The sequence below is a fragment of the Oratosquilla oratoria genome, chromosome 8, assembly GCF_046742065.1.
Source record: "Oratosquilla oratoria isolate Oo_2021 chromosome 8, ASM4674206v1, whole genome shotgun sequence".
Lineage (NCBI taxonomy): Eukaryota > Metazoa > Arthropoda > Malacostraca > Stomatopoda > Squillidae > Oratosquilla > Oratosquilla oratoria.
Window position 1 is genome coordinate 31067138 of NC_134784.1, and position 17500 is coordinate 31084637.

General features: G+C 40.1%; 1 protein-coding gene across 1 annotated transcript in view; it reads right to left on the minus strand.

Moving 5' to 3' along the window:
- The window catches only part of LOC143027679 (uncharacterized), a 37549-nt gene that overhangs the window by 12369 nt on the left and 7680 nt on the right, over positions 1 to 17500 (minus strand). Inside the window, exons 2-9 of the mRNA XM_076189112.1 lie at positions 14305 to 14723; positions 8594 to 8752; positions 7215 to 7301; positions 6446 to 6607; positions 3548 to 3883; positions 2416 to 2462; positions 1565 to 1717; positions 942 to 1202 (exon numbers count right to left, since the gene is read on the minus strand). Coding sequence (XP_076045227.1) covers positions 942 to 1202; positions 1565 to 1717; positions 2416 to 2462; positions 3548 to 3883; positions 6446 to 6607; positions 7215 to 7301; positions 8594 to 8752; positions 14305 to 14632 — 1533 coding nt within the window. The 5' untranslated portion in view covers positions 14633 to 14723. The remainder of the gene's footprint in view (positions 1 to 941; positions 1203 to 1564; positions 1718 to 2415; positions 2463 to 3547; positions 3884 to 6445; positions 6608 to 7214; positions 7302 to 8593; positions 8753 to 14304; positions 14724 to 17500) is intronic.

Genomic DNA, 17500 nt, shown 5'->3' on the forward strand with positions numbered 1-17500 from the left:
TTGAGAACCACCAACTTGGAAGTAGTGTGCCAGACAAGCAGGACGATAAAAGACATCACGAAGACGAAAATACACAACAACCAAACACCGGGCACCAAAGCCGGTGTTTATCGTATTCCGTGTTCAGGATGTGATAAAGTTTACATCGGAGAAACGTCACGCGACCTGAATACACGAATACGTGAACACCGTTACGACGTCTGGCATGATGTCACCACGAATGCATGTGTGACACATAGAAACAAGGAAAACCATCTTATGGACTGGAAGAATGCAGAGCTGCTGATACGAGAACCAGACAAAATCCGCAGGAAGTGTTTAGAAGCAGCGATCATACAAGGAACGAACACTATTGAACAAAACAGGGGCACGTTTAACATCTCGCCCCACATAATTCCCCTGATACCCATGGCCAGCAAATTTTTTTTAAATATTTAAACCACCATTTGTGAACATTTCGCCTACGGACGTTTGGGCCATTATTCTCAACCTTTCCAAGTATTGCATCCCCCCCCCTTCTCCTCCTCTTCTTCTCCTCCTCTCCTCCCCCTCCTCCTCCTCCTCCTCCTCTTCCTTCCCCCCTTCTTCTTTTCTCTCCCCGTTCCCTCCTTTCTCCTTATTTAATCTCAAGCATATGTATCTCAACTTGTACCTGAAAAAGCTGTAATAAGCGAAACGTCGTATAAATAAAGGCTCCGTCCTCATATGGTCTTTATTACTTCACTGTGTTTACCACCTGGTTAGAGGTTTGATACCTGATAGTTAAAATTTATCATATATTTGATTTTATATGTAAGATAATATTCTCTAAGTATACTCCTCCTGTAGTCAATAAGATACCTACCTATCTATCTGTCACTCTATCTATCTATCTGTCTATCTATCTATTTATCTATCTGTCTGTCTATCTGTCTGTCTATCCCTCTATATGTGGTACTTACCTCATTCACTTGATCCCAGAGGTCAGTATTAAGGAGGACACTGTCAACAATCTTGACGACCGTCTCAGTGTAGTCCTTGACAAGTGCTACCTTCGAACTCCCGTCAACCTCAGCCTCGACCTGCTGCTCCTCTAGGAGTGTCAGGTTGTGGAGGACTGTGGGGAGTCTTTCCAGGTCGTCTGGAGTGATACTCGAACCAGCATCGGTGTGCAGGAGAACGTCGTTTGCAATGTCGTTAGCCGGCGTGGTTCCTTCCTCGATCTGGGTTGAACAAGGGGAAGAAAATCATTTGGTGACACAGAGAGAATCTTAATCCCTCTACTGCAGCGATTAAAGCCCAAAGGGATTTAAATCGAGCTGAAGGGGATGTTAATTAGCAACTCCCTCACAATGCTGATGATAATAGAGACCCTATTCTGCCGCTAAATCCAAGTGGTTTTATTCAGTTTATTGTATAACCTCATGTTCATGTGGTTTGAAACAAAGAATAAACACGCAAACACACACACATACATACATACATATGAATAAATGAATATATATATATATATATATATATATATATATGTATATGTATGTACATTACGTATATATGTATGAGTATATGTGAAGATCTTCCTCACCAAACTCTCGACTTCGTTCACCCAAAGATGGACACAGGTGTCGTTGACGACGCTGACACGGGGCGGAGGTCCTCCTTCGCAGGCGATGACGACCACGCCAGCGAAGCCCTCAGGACAGGACGTCTCCTGAAGGAGCCCCGGGCACAAGACGTCCTGCGGGAACCGGGAAGGAACTTAAGGGATTTGCTTCAGGGGATTTCCTTCAGGTGAAGGGGCACTGTAGATGACACACTTCTCCCCTTCCTCTGTTCCGGGCGAAAGGCGATTTCATGCATCATGCAGTGTGTGTGTGTGTGTGTGTGTGTGTGTGTGTGTGTGTGTGTGTGTGTGTGTGTGTGTGTGTGTGTGTGTGTGTGTGTGTGTGTGTGTGTGTGTGTGTGTGTGTGTGTGTGTGTGTGTGTGTGTGTGTGTGTGTGTGTGTGTGTGTGTGTGTGTGTGTGCATATTCACTTAGATAACACCTCACACTGGGCAATGAAAACTTTTTTCGAGACTTTTTTCAATCTTCTACATTATACTGCGTTATTCAATAGAATTTATGTTCATAAAAACCTTTTTACCATATATACGAATACACACACACACACACACACACACACACACACACACACACACGCACGCACCCACACACACATACATATATGAGTTTATTACGAGAGAGAGAGAGAGAGAGAGAGAGAGAGAGAGAGAGAGAGAGAGAGAGAGAGAGAGAGAGAGAGAGAGAGAGAGAGAGAGAGAGAGAGAGAGAGAGAGAGAGAGAGAGAGAGAGAGAGAGAGAGAGAGAGAGAGAGAGAGAGAGAGAGAGAGAGAGAGAGAGAGAGAGAGAGAGAGAGAGAGAGAGAGAGAGCTTACCTGCTCTGTTATCTTGCCTCCATCGTGGGAAGGGCTGAGGCAGCAGTCTGGCGAGATAGAAGATAATCTCGTTCATTATAAGTTTCATTATTAATCATACATGTCCAAGCATGGAAGATGCTAGCTCTGTTATCGATACATTTATTTGTTTGTTTTATTGGCGTTGTAAGGCGAACGAAATCACCCAACAGCAGCCAGAAACTATACAATTGTTGTCCGTTACAGGAATGTCTGGCCAGTTAACAATCAGTTCAATGTAAAAACTACTGTTGCCAGATTTCGGGCTGTATTGATGAGGTATCAAAAGGTAAATACATAAATTGATAGAAACAAGAAGAAATAAGAATACAAATAAATGGACAAGTAAATAAATAGATTGATAAATCGGTATATAGATAAATAGATAATGAATGGATAGAAAAGTAAATAAATACCTAAGTTAACTGGATAAATAAATACATAAGTAAACAAGATAATTGATAATTGAATAAACAATATATAGATAAGTGAACAGATATAAATATGAATGATTAAACAAATGAATAAGTAGATACACACATAAAATACTTTGATGAATAAATTAACAAATAAAGAAAGAATTAAAGAGGTACATAAATAGATACAACAGAATAGATAAATACAGTAAAAAAAGATAGAATCAAGTACATACATATACCCCAAGCTTTTCCCCCTTACACGGGGGGTAGCCAAAAAGAAAAAGGCATAGAAAACACTCCCACCCATTTCATTTCCCATATATTCCACTCCCCTCCACCCTCCTCCCTTCCTCCTATCTTGGCACCTCCTGGATGACGGGTCATCCCTGCATCCTGTCCACTGCCCTGGGTCAGAAGCAGTGTCGCAAGACACAGCACATCCACAGCAAGGCCACCTCATAAATTCGGCGACCCCTTGTACATCTCATCACCTTACTTTTGCCCACATTTATCTTCAGTTTCCTTCTTTCACACACCTTCTCAAACTGTCACTAACTTCCTCAATTCCTCCTCTGATCCTGCTACAAGCGCAGTGTCGTCAGCAAACAACAGCTGGCTCTCCTCTCAGTAAATAAAGTAAATGAAATAATAAGTAAGAATTAGCAATAAGTAAATGAGGTACCCACAGATCATACCTGGAGGAACAGTGAAAGGCGTTGTAGTCGCCAATGTCGACGATGTGGACGACAACGTGGATGAAGACAAGGTCGTAGACTCCGTGGTTGGTGTTGTCGTCTCCGTCGTTGTCGTCTCCGTTGTTGTCGTCGTCGTCGTGGACGGAGTTGTCGTTGAAGTTGTCGATGCTATGGTCGTTGTTGACGTTGTGCTTGGAACCGTGGTAGGTGTCGTCTTTGAGGTTGTGGGCGAGACTGAAGAATCGATTGTCTCGCACATGCCGTGACCGATGGACCTCAGAGCCTCGCCCGTGGCATCGAGCTTCAGGAGACCCCAGCGACGGTAGGTGTTTCCTTCTGAAAAGGGGAAGAGGAGGAGGAGTAGAAGGAGGAGAAGGAGGAGGAAGAGGAGGGGCGGAGGAAGAGAAGGAAGATAAGGAGGAGGAGGAGAAGGACATGGAAGAGAAAATAGAGGACAGGAATATGCAGGAGCAGAAGAAGGATCAGGAGGAGAAGATGAGAGAAGTTGAGATGAAAAAGGTATAAGAGGAGGAGAGAGAAGAAGAAGAAAAGGAGGAGGAAGACGAGGAGGAAGATGGTAGGAGTAGGAGGAGGGGGAGGTGAAAGAGGAAAATGAGATGAAAAAGACGGGAGGAAAAATTGGAGGTAGAGGTGGTGATATATAAGAATGGAATTTGTTAGTAGACAAGAGATATATATTCAATAGGATGTTCAAGGGGGGCACAAACACACACACACACACAGACGATGCAAAACTACTAAAGAAAGTAAACACAAAAAAAGACTGTGAAACACTACAGAGAGATCTGGACAGTCTGGGAATGGAGCCAAAAGTGGGAAGTGAACTTCAACATCAAGAAATGTAGTATAATAGAGTTTGGAAAAAATAAGAAAGAAAATCAAACAAACTACGGAGCTGCCTAGTGTAGGCCTTATGGTCTTTTGCAGTCTCCTTTATTTCTTATGTTCTTATGTTCTTATGAAATTGGTACAAAGGAAGTAAAAAAAGTTAGCTCCGAAAAGGACCTAGGAGTGATTAATTATCAATAAAGACATGTCACCAGACAAGTATATAAACAAAATAGTCGGAGAAACCTACAATTTACTATGAACCAGTGTCTGCAGATTTCGAGGTCTCTTACCTCTTCTTCTTGTGAACATATAGTCCAAGATGATTAAAATATTCACTATTACCACCCAGCTGAAGATGAGACCACGAAATCCCCAGATACTGGTTCCCAGATGAATATCGGAAACTTCTGTTCCACATTGAACAATGAGGAAAGAAAAAAAGGTCTTCCGCAATTTTGAGCGATCAGCTACACAGATCGTCAGAACGTCAGCGGCTATTCAGTTTAACAAGAATTGTATCAGAGAGAAGATTACCCCAAGAATTTACTATTGATAAAGGTAGCTTTTGATTACCTGGACGAAGTAATGGTAAAAAAAAAATAGTCACACTGATAAGACCAAGATTGGAGTACGCTGTGACACTATGGGCACCCAGCACAAAAAAGAATATAAAGAAACTAGAGCAACGACAAAGATGGCCCCAAATCTTTCAAAATTGACATACGAACAAAGATTGTCTAAACTGAAACCACCAACTCTGGAACAAAGAAGAGAAAGAGGAGATCTATTGGCCATTTACAGAATCATTAAAGGCACGGAAGTCCTTGACAGGGAAGACTTATTAAAGTGTGATAAAAGAAAAACAAGAGAACATGAAAAGAAACTCAAAAAGGATAGTTATGGGAGAGATCTGAAAAAAAGATAGTTTTCCACACAGAGTGGTGGGTGTCTGGAACAAATTGGACGAAACAATAGTGTGTGCAAAAACCATACAAGAATTTAAGAACAAACTAGATGCTGAGAGATACAAAGACGGGTCACTACAAGCATAGCTCCCCTTCCCGTATAATACAACTAGGTAAATACACACACACACACACACACACACACACACACACACACACACACACACACACACACACACACACACACACACACACACACACACACACACACACACACACACACACACACACACACACACAATCCACAATAACTGAAACACGTAACAGGACTTGCAAATTGGAAGGTAAAGACAATTCTGAGAACATTTGTCTAAGAGAATATATATAATAGGAAGAGAGGACATGACCAAAGGAACTTGTTAAAGAAGTTAAGAAACAAAATGACGGAACAGAGGACGGAATATTATTATTGAATGATACGCCAGAAATTGATGGATTAGCATCTAGAAAGTATCTAACCAAGGGCAGGGAAGAGAAAAGGAAATCTAATTAAAGAGCTCGAAAGTGGTATGTACCTCGATATTGCCTAAATTAAAGCTAAATGATTATTTGAAAGAAAAAGAACCAGATGTGATGTGTCTTGTCGAGCCTAAATTAGATAAAAACTTAAATATAATTCTCGGTTGTGGTAAATACAGTATGCATTTATGCATGTATGTATGTATGTATGTATGTATGTATGTATGTATGTATGTATGCATGTATGCATGTATGTATGTATACATGTATGTATGTATTTATGTGTGTACGTATCCATTTATGTATGTATGTATGTATGTATGTATGTATGTATGTATGTATGTATGTATGTATGTATGTATGTATGTATGTATATATGTATGTATGTATGTATGTATGTATGTATGTATGTATGTATGTATGTATGTATGTATGCATGTATGTATATATGTATGTAAGTATGTATGTATGCATGCATGCACGTATGTATGTACGTATGTCCATATATGCATGTATGTATGTATACACTTATACATATGAATTTATTCGTAAATTGTATCAATATGTATGTTTAAATGAAGCGTCCCCCGTTTTCTCGAACTCTCTTACCGAACTCGCTTACCTGAAGAACACTTTTGGCCCATGGATCCTAGGAGGAGAACCCCGTACTTCCCCGCGTGGACGTGGTTCGACCCAGGGACTTCTTCCCCCGTGGTAGAGTCGAGGAGGACCACTTCGTCCGCGATGCCATTCGTCGTTGGCGTTCCCCAGTCCAGCCACGACCCTGTAGGAGATCGAGTAACGAGGCAAGGTTCCTCACTAAAGGAGGTGTAAGGAGTGGTCATTGTGGGACATCTTTATATGTTCTTTGTATATTTTCAAATTGGTGAAAGGTAAAATAGTGAAATAAAAGATTGGTATCTAATTAGTTTCAGTTTCCATTGAGGAGTTCCGTGCCAGACAGGCGAAGACACCAGCGCCTAAAAGATCTTCTGGCACCTTCGCCTGTCTGGTATGGAACGCCTCAACGGTTACCTCGAGTTTCGCCTGAACGGAAACCCACAGCCCCACAGCAGCTGGCAACGGTCCTCGCCCCCCCCCCCATAGATCTCTTTATGAAGAAACCTTGGAATGATGTCTAAGTTGTATTAGAGAGGAGCAGTCGCCGGTTGTCAGCTCTCCTTGTGCACACAAATGAAGGAAATATAATTGAAACTGATACTGTCCGGAGACTGAGTGCCTGCCCCTCTGGGTTGCACCTTCAAATGGGACTGAGGAAGTTGGCAGATAGCATTGTGGAGGTACCCGTTGTCGGCCCGTAAGTGAGCAACGAATAACTGATCATGTAAATCAACAAGAGGAGCAATGTCGTGGTATACGAGTATACGTACCATATTTGTACCATTCAGTGAGTGAGCAACCTCCATTAGGCACGCTCACGATTCCTCCAGTGATGATATGAGTCTTGTTCTGCGCAGCTGCGGAAGAAGAATAGTCGCCCAATCAATCAATCAGTCGACCAAGTGCCGAATGAATTATTCACTCAATCATTAAATCAATCAGTCAGTCAACCCGTCGTCTGTATGGGGTATTGACTTTAGTGACATCCCTACAGACCAGAGTCCTTTTTATCTTCTACTGTCCCTCCGTTCTGACACATTTCTTAAATTTCTGTTTATACTGCTTCCTTGACTCCACCTCTTTAGTGGAATAATGTTCCCAAGGATATAAGTACTCTTTTTTGGCTGAGAAAACACTCAAATTGGTGTTGAAGGGCTAAATCACTCGACACCGAAACAAGCTTCCAGTGGAAATGGAGCAGATTGTACCCTTGTCATATGATCAAGTTTTACTAAGTAAATGGACACTCAAAAACCCAAGAACTGGGAGAAGGTCTGCTTATTAGCTAAGAGAACTCGCCCCACTCAGAATCTGGAGTCACAAGTGAGTGCCAAAGAGTCATTTAGAGCGTTAATAGGTTTAAAAAAAATAAGAACAAAGTCAGATCAGCTTAGAGACCAATCAGTGACTTGACATCTGCATATAAGTTTTGTCAGTAACAAAGAGATCAAAGCAGAAATATAAGGAAGGTTGCAGAACGGAGGGATGGTAAAATTCAAAAGTGATCAACATTATTTTTTAAGTGGAAATTAGCCTCCAATCATAAAAGAGTGCTGCGCGACTCTGGGCTGTAGGGATGTCACCGAAGTCCTAAGAATATCGACTGCATACAATATACAATCAATACTACATAGAGTGATAGGCATGTGTATGTAACAAACGCATGAAATATATTGCATCTAAGAATCTATAAGATAAACATACTTTGCTAAACCTAGGCCACTCATTAATTGTTAAAGAGAGAATTCCCTATGAGATCTACAGCTGATGAAAAGAAATTTACAGCTGACATTTTTTTCCCGACTGCGGAACTGGGTCACCAACTAAGAGAATCCTTCCACCAGGGTGACAGGTTGTCCTGTGTATCTTTCCTTTCAAGTAGATCATTTTACAGTGATCACCACCATCAGTGTACAATACATTTATTCTTTATTTCGTTATGATTGTGACCATTACTTTATGCAACTGGCCCTGTTTTGAACTAATAAATTTCTGTGCCGTTTGCATTTCCAGTCTGAGCCGACAGTGCTCAAGAGACAGCTAGATATTGACCAGGAACCACTGGACCCACTGCAGCTAAGGAAAGAAATGGCATCGTCGTACAAGAAATATCAATAACAATAAGAGATGATAACGACAAAGATATTACCGAAGCCGAAAAAGCTACATAACATGCAATAGATGAAGTTGTCCAGCTCCTTTCGCGTCTCCACACCCATCAGGGAGAACTCCCACATGTCTTGACACATGGTGTCGTGTCCCTTCCTGATGATGTCTTCAAAATTCATGCCATCGTACTTCATCGCCTCTGAAAAAGGACACAAAGAGAGTTAAAGAGGTCTATATTGACATAATTATGCTTGTTCGGAAAAGCACAAATTCACTGTATGTGCACGAAACGCATGCCTACTCCTTTGCACACACACACACACACACACACACACACACACACACACACACACACACACACACACACACACACACACACACACACACGCACACCACCTTGTGCAAATAGATTTGCTATTCACCCCATCATATCATCGACATACAGTGAAAACACTACTGGTGCCAGAACCGAACCCTGTAGTATTCCACTAGTCAACTCTCTCCACCCTGGCATCTCATCTTTTACTATTGTTCGTATGCGTCTATTATTTAAAAACTGTTATAATTTTAATGTATTCCTTTAACGTTCTCCTACGTTTTTCAATTTCCATGTCATTTTTTTTGCATTGCAATATGTCGAAATTTTTTTCCAAATCAAGACATACACTGTCTTCTCAACCTTCACTCTCATGCTACATGTCCACTTCTTCCAAATAAAAACTTAAATTGGTTACACATAACTTTCCTTTTCCAAATCTAAGATGATGGCCAACTAAAATTTCCTTCTCCAGATAATCCATACATAAAAAAATGGCTATCATTCAGTGGATCCTTTTCCTTCTTGGAATATTAGTGCTACGTTGGCATATTTCCTGCCCAATGGCAATGGCACCATCCCCTCTTCCAAAGACCATACAATCAGTTACTGTATTTCATCCTTTAAACACTTCACACTCTGTAGGGAAGAGGCCAAACGCAGAGTATGGGAGTCCAATATATTTTACGTTTCGCCCAGCAGGGCTTCTTCAGAAATAACATCGATGAAAAACATTTTACTCCTTATATAGCCCGAGCCCTGCGGACTATATAAGGAGTAAAATGTTTTTCATCGATGTTATTTCTGAAGAAGCCCTGCTGGGCGAAATGTAAAATATATTGGACTCCCATACTCTGCGTTTGGCCTCTTCCCTACAGAGCTGTTGCAGTCATTGCTGCTTTTGCTTCACACTCTGCCAGTGTCCGATTTGGGATTCCATCTAGGCCTGAGGTCTTTCTCATTTCAAAGTTCTCGAAAATTGTAATCAAATCTCATAATTTATTTCTAATTTAATGTTTGAAAATTTTCACTTTACTTCTCCCTTTTCTCCTTTTCCTCCCCCCTTTTCCCTTTCTTGGTAAATATTGATTGCAAACTTGTATTCATTATTTCAACTTGTTTTTCTTATGCTGCCTCTTCAATTCCAAACTTAGATATATCATCTCTGTAAGTCAGTATACCATTTACACATTTATAGATCAATTTGGATTAATTTTTGCACTATCCAGTTACTTTTTAATGTTTTCCACGTCCTTTCTAATTTTTGTATATTTATTTACAACTCTTTTGTATATATACATATATACATGTATATATATATGTATATATATGTATATACACACACACACACACACACACATATATATATATATATATATATATATATATATATATTTTTTTTTTTTTTTTTTTTTTTTTTTTTTTGCTACCTATTGGGCATTTTGTGTATCAAATAAGTCCTTATTTGTTATTCTTTTCATATCACTCGGCACGTACATTTCCACCATTCTATTATACATTTTTATCAACTTTTTCCATTTCTTCTTTATTTCTTTAGCCTTACTGAACTTCCTCCAGCCTCCTTTTCAGAGTATTTTCTCATTTCTTTGAAATAAGCTTTTGCGTAGTTGTATCTTCTTTGTATATATCTTATTCTTATTTTGTCTCTCTCACTTCGAGTGTAGATTCAAGGATTACATAATCACTTTTATTTATCGGGGACTAGTAATTCAATGTTCCAATAACCTCAGGTTATTTGGTTAAGATAAAATCTTAGCATGTTGGTGTATTTTTTTCCTCTGTATCTTGATGGTTCTTTGACCCATTGGGTCATTATGTTATCTATGGTTTCATTCAGCATCGTACTGCTCTAGGAATTCTCACTTCCTTCTGTTTCCCATTCTTTCCATCTAATCTCTCTACAGTTAAAATCGCCCATCAGATTTGTATTTTTACATTTTTCAATTATTCTTTCCAGTTGCTCAGCTGCATTTCTCGTTGATTCTTTGTATTATTTTTATTTTACTTTTTTGTTTCTGGAGGAACGTATGTAGCTGCGATGCCTTTTTCCTCCTTCAATTATGATTTTCATATTCGTTATATTGGCCATTTCTTCTCCCATTTTCACCTTTTCTACCTTAGTACTCTTTATTATTGACATCATCATCCCACCCCATTCCTGTCCCTTCAACATATGTTATAATTTCCCTCATTCACCTGAACATGATTCTTTTTGTTAAATATGAGCTTGGCAAAGCCTTATTTTGTCTGATTCGCTTTATCCTATATAATCATTTATCTCTAATTTTGTTTACGTCAGTCCGTCGATATCAATGTAAGTTCATTCAATATTTCTCAATTAATTTTTCCTTTTCCTTCTCTTGATATTTTCTCATAAATATATTGTTTAACTTCTACAAATTTTCTTGTTTTCTTTCTTTATCTTTTACATCTCTTCTAACCCAAACACACTTATATTTGTCTTATCTTGCTATAGTCTGTTCTCTCCAAATCAACCTTAATACATGCATCGCTCTCTCTCTCTTATTTCCCATCTATGTGCGGTTTTATTTTTTATGTATTCTGTATATAGTAAAGGAAACTGTATAGTACAAAGAGTATCACCTTTTGGGATTATAACAACAATTTGGATAAATTCTATGACACGTGGCAACAGCTCTTTTCCCCCCATGGTGCCACCCCGATGGGCACTACACCGCTTCATTAATTATATACAGATTAACACGTAAATGAGAAATAAGAGAGAGGCATCATGTACTAAGGCTGATTTGACACGACGTATGCTACACCTTGGACGGACTCTTTGGGGCGCACAGACTATAGTTTCCATGTATGTATGCGTTTGCATGATTATCTAAATGAGTATTACAAGATAGTGTTTTATTCTTGTATTGACCCTATTCTCCTTCTAAATGTTCAATTACTATCAACATTCAACATTGAACTTGAGGGTGTATTTTCTTAGTAACACCTCTCTACATTACATATAATTCATCTACACTTTTTCAAATTGGACTTTTTTTTTTTTTGTCATGAATAAAGTCTAATACAAACGGGCTCTAAGCGGAGACGGAGATGTCGGAACTATCGTGGGACGAGGTGGTTCGTGTAGAAACTGTCGTGAAATGTTCGGTTAGGTAATCACAATTAGGTAAGCTCAAATGCATAGTCCCTTCTGTGACGTCATGTATTTATCCTTTGGGAAATAGCTGGGCATTTAGGCAAAAATGTAGCCAGCGATAAGCAAAAATTTCGTTCTTTCGCTACAGAATCTTGTGTCGGTGATCTTGTTGTGACTTACTGGACGATTCCATTCAGCCATGGGGATAGACCCTCAACCGAAAAAAAAAAAATCATTTAGTATTAACCAGAATTAAATCTATAAATGGCGTCAATGGAACGTCACCTAAGCAAAGGGGATTAATTTTTAGATATAATCAAAGTCTCAGCCAAGCCATTCGTCTTCCCTCTGATGACGTCATATCGTCAGAGATGGACGCCAAATGTCGCCAGACAAAACGACGAGGTTTTTTAATAGTCAAATAGATGAAAAAACACGCTCTAAATTTATATTTTTAATTTCCCTAAGCAATGTGACGAAGTTGATAAATTTTGTTTTATCTAAGTATGAGAGATTTCGTTCAGATGAGGGAGGGGGTAGTGGGGAAGGGAGGGGGGAATGAACTTCCAGTGTGAAAAATGCATAGACGATGTCAACATGATTATAGCTTATTATCAGCAATAACCTACACTTCTTTCCTTGTGTGACAATATCACACCGAAGTGCTGGAGTAACAGAGGTTGCGGTACGGAGAAATTTCAGTCAGGTAACAGAAGTAATTTTTTTTTTTTTTTTAAGAGTATCCATGCTGATAGAATGAACGCCTTGTGGCATAGTCACCTCATAGTCATGTGACCAAGTCACAGGAAGAAAAACATTCATAATACGATTTAATTCTGTTAGAGTGCGAGAGGAAGTGGGACATTGAACAGTCGGGTGACATTTGCTAAAAATATAGCTATAAATAAAAACAAAAAACTAATAGATGAATGAATAGCTGAATTAGTAAATAAAGAACTAAATATATATATGTATACATATATATATATGTATATATATACATATATATATACATATATATATATATATATATATATATATATATGTATATACATGTGTATGTATGTGTATGCAATAAAAACACTAAGGACAAGTGTTCTACAGAAGCAAGGTAACCACTATGAAAAGAAAGACCGGAGCAGAGCGCTTTCGTGTATTACATCTTCAGTGCAGAAATACATATAGAGTTCAAACAAACATAACATACAGTAGGGAAAAGGGGACGTGGACACAAGGGATCCATGCGTCAACGGTAGGAGAAGGTACATACATGTACCAAAGAATTTTTTCCCCCTTATAAGAGAGGTAGCCAAAAAACAATGGCATAAAGACCACTCCCACCCATTCTATCCCCATCACACTCCACTGCCCTCCACCCTCTTCCCTCACTCTTGGCACCTCATGGATGACGGGTCATACCTGCATCTAGCCCACTGCCCTGGATCAGAAGTAGTGTCACAAGACACAGTACATCCACAGCAAGGCCGCTTCATTAAATCGGCGACCTCCCCTCTCCGTCCCTTCATGCAAAAAAAAAAAAAAAAGAAGGGGAGAAACCCCTTCGGCCTGCGTCAAATATCATAGTGACAAAATATCATAGGAATGTGGGAAGCTTGACGACATTTCGGGGGTGGGGATGGGTGGGGGTTACGTGCTGTCTCTAAGCAGTGTGCTTGTTCGCAAGTCTGTAGTAATGTACTATCCCTGTTCATGACTAATTCTGTTAGTGCCTGGAATTCTGCCATTTATGCGCAGGCTTGTTGTGAAATATATATATATATATATATATATATATATATATATATATATATATATATATATATATATATATATATAAAATGAAAAAAGATGATTAATCAGTTAAGTAGATTTGACAATAAAAATGCACTAGACAAAAAGTAAATGGAATGAAATATTAAAAAAAAAAAAAAAAACAGATAGATGGTTGTTGGATTCGCACGGTACAGCAGCCAATTAGACACAGTTATGACGATGTTGCCATAACGTAAATTTATATAACATTATAACCAAAATGGACTATAAGAAGAACGTATTTTGTTCCCAACACGTGTGCACTTACCTCCACATAAATTCGAGACTTATTTAGGTGCAATTTGAATGATTTTACATAAAAACAATCTAAAGAGTATAAGTTACTCGAGATTCGTTCGTTTATAGCATCGGGCAATGTAAACAAACCCCACTTTGCCACATCTCCTGAAAGACACCAAAACAAATTTCGCGCAGAAGCAGAAGTAGGCCTACAAGGTAGACGTGACCCAAAGGTACTTACGAAAAACTATGTACTGCCTCCCTGAATTGACGTAGACGTTATCTATAAAAGAGCATCTGCCACTATCGATATCCCCAAAGGCTGAGAAGGACGTCTCAACTCCTGCAGAAGGGTGGAAGGGGCTCCCATTGTTAGACAAGCCACTCGGCCTTCCTCCAGTAGTGTTGATTCTGGTGGATTCCGAAGGACTTTGTAGTCCACTCGTTCTCTCTTGCTCTCGAGGCAGGAGCGTCACTACGCCCTCCACGCTAAGGATCACCACGAACACTCCTACGAGGTCAAGACCTCGAGAGGTCCAACTCGAACGTGGGGTTACCCGCAATTTCATACTGACTCAGTGAGTTCTTGAAGTTTTCCAGCAAGGTCCCATTTTGACAAAGAATCTTCTTTCTACAGTTTCTTCAATCGATGGTCTCAAGCTGTCTATATATATATATATATATATATACATATATATATATATATATACATACATATATATATATATATATATACATATACATACATACATACATACATATATATATATATATATATATATATATATATATATATATAAATTCTTATGATATCTGATATCTACATACAGTTGTATTATTTTTCAAATAAAGTCCATCTTTATATTGTTCGATTTATTTTTGACGATTTCGCACACACAGGGAAACAATAATTTTCACTCACACGGGCGTTAATGGTCCTGAACTGAGTGAAGTCGCTTGGCGTTGTAGCCCGCTACGCTAACCACTGCATCTGACGCCAGATTATTTTGTTCATCTGACTTTTTTTTTTTTTTTTTATCTAAGAGGAACTAGGCACAGGTCTCAGTTACGTTCTAAGCTCGATTCAAATTGAATTTTAGTTAAGAAAATGTTATATATATACAGTTTACACACACACACACACACACACACACACACATATATATATTTATATATATATATATATATATATATATATATATATATAAATATATATATATATATATATATATATATATATTTATGTGTGTGTGTGTGAGAGAGAGATTCACCATGTTCTTCACCATGGTCTTGGGTCACGTGTTGGACTCGTAATCGACAGTTATTTACCTCCAGGGTGAGAGCTCAGAGCTCGTATGACCGATCTCTATGGGGAATACTGTGACCTTACACGCACGCACACCCCCAACTCCCCGCCCACGAGAGTTGGAGTAACACCCCGCAGCGAAGCGATACTGAAATAATTTCTACCCTGGGCAGGAGTCGAACCCGGACCGCCGTAGTGGCAGGCAAGATCTCTAACCACAGCTCCACGAGGTGTGTCTAAGGTTTGGCTTGAATAGTGTGTGTGTGTGTGTGTGTGTGTGTGTTTATATTCAGGCTTGTCTGCAACGAAACCGTTACTTTTGTATTAATGATATTGTTTTGTTTTATTTTGTTTTATTTCCGAAGTTTTCGTCGGCATTAACCAGCGCTTCTATCCTTGGCTGTGGCACGATCACACCGAAAAGATGAGTCCCCAATCATAAGAGAATGCTGCGTGAATCTGGCCCATAGAGGCGTCACTAAAGACCCTGAAATGTGTAGTCACTATCCCATACGGAGCTCGGAAGCGTAGTCGAAAAAACTCACTAGTGTAAAAGTAGACCACGGAGGAAGGTTTAGCATTCAAGATAACCCGATAATGACAATAAAAAGATCAAATACCGATAGCGGCGATATTGGTAGAAAAGGAAATGGCGGTAAATTGTCTAAGGTTTGGCTTAAATAGGACAAGGATGTTGCCTATTACTGATCCGGCGGAAGAGAAAGTGGCAACCAACGGGCGGTTTTTCGTTGAACCAGTGCTTTGGTCTTTGATGATCGTCAAACCAAAGGTATACTCTTTCATCATGGTAGATGACATCATCATCATGATAGATGACATTATCAACAGAGACCGACAGAATCGACTAAAGTTCCACATTTTTCCAAGATTGATTCGGCCTGATACTGTGTGTCAGTCAGTGATAACACGACTGTCAAATCATTGCTGGGTCGACTTCGAAGACTCTCAGAGTGGTGATTATCGCTTCCTTTCACCAACTAACGAGCTCTCTTGAGAGACCAGCTCCTCCTGGTTGGCACCCGCGAGTGGCACCGCGATAAAGTCGTGTTGCCAGAGGTGTTCTTCGGTGCTTGCGAAATTGCCCTGATAAGAACACTTATACCAACAAATGTGACAACGACGGTGACCCCCCCCCCCGACGCCCCAAGCTGAGGTCACGGTTAACTGCCCTCCAACCAAGGTCAGGCAAAAGATCTCCTCCAGCTATCGATCGAGGTCGAGGTAGACCTTCGACTGAATGAAGAACACGTCATCTTAACGAGGTAATAGCCTCCCAGCACAAAGGGCAAAGGTACCAGCCTCGGTCATACCTAGGCTCCTGCCGTCAGGCGATTTTATTCATCTCCGTGGAAAACGTTTGTTGCGATGGTGATCACCGTGATGATTATGATCACGATGTTGATGGTGATAATGATGATGATATGGTGATGAGAGTGATATTGATGATACTTTAAGATGATGATAATACTGATAATGATGACGATGCTGATACTGATGATGACAACAATGATGATGATGATGATGATAATGATGATGATGATAATGATAATGATGACGACGACGACGATGATGATGATAATGATGACGACGACGACGACGATGACGACGACGATGATGTTGATGATGACGATAACATAATGGCTGAAGAGGAGATTGGCCTACGTCAGGAGTCGCTTAGTAGTGGCCGAGGCCGTCACCTTTGCCCCTTGTGCTCGGAGAGCCAGAGCAAATTGCAGTCACTTGGCGAGCGCGAAGAGGAAAGAAGACAAGGAGGAGGAAGAGGAGGAGGAGGTGGAGAAGAGGAAGAGGAGGAGGAGGAAGAGGAAGAGGAGGTGGAGAAGAGGAAGAGGAGGAGGAGGAAGGGGAAGAGGAAGAGGAGGAAGAGGAAGAGAAGGAGGAGGAGAAGGAGGAGGAGCAGGATGAGGAGGAGGAAGAGGAGGAGGAGGAGGAAGAGGAGGAGGAAAACTGCATGGAACAAGTGCATTTGATAGAGAACGTTGTCGTCACTGAGTCAAAAATCAACTGTTGCCTCGAGTTCCATCCCGCCCCGCTGCCTCATCGCATCCGCCAACGGTCCTTGGAACCCCTCCCCCCCAGCCCCATCCCCACC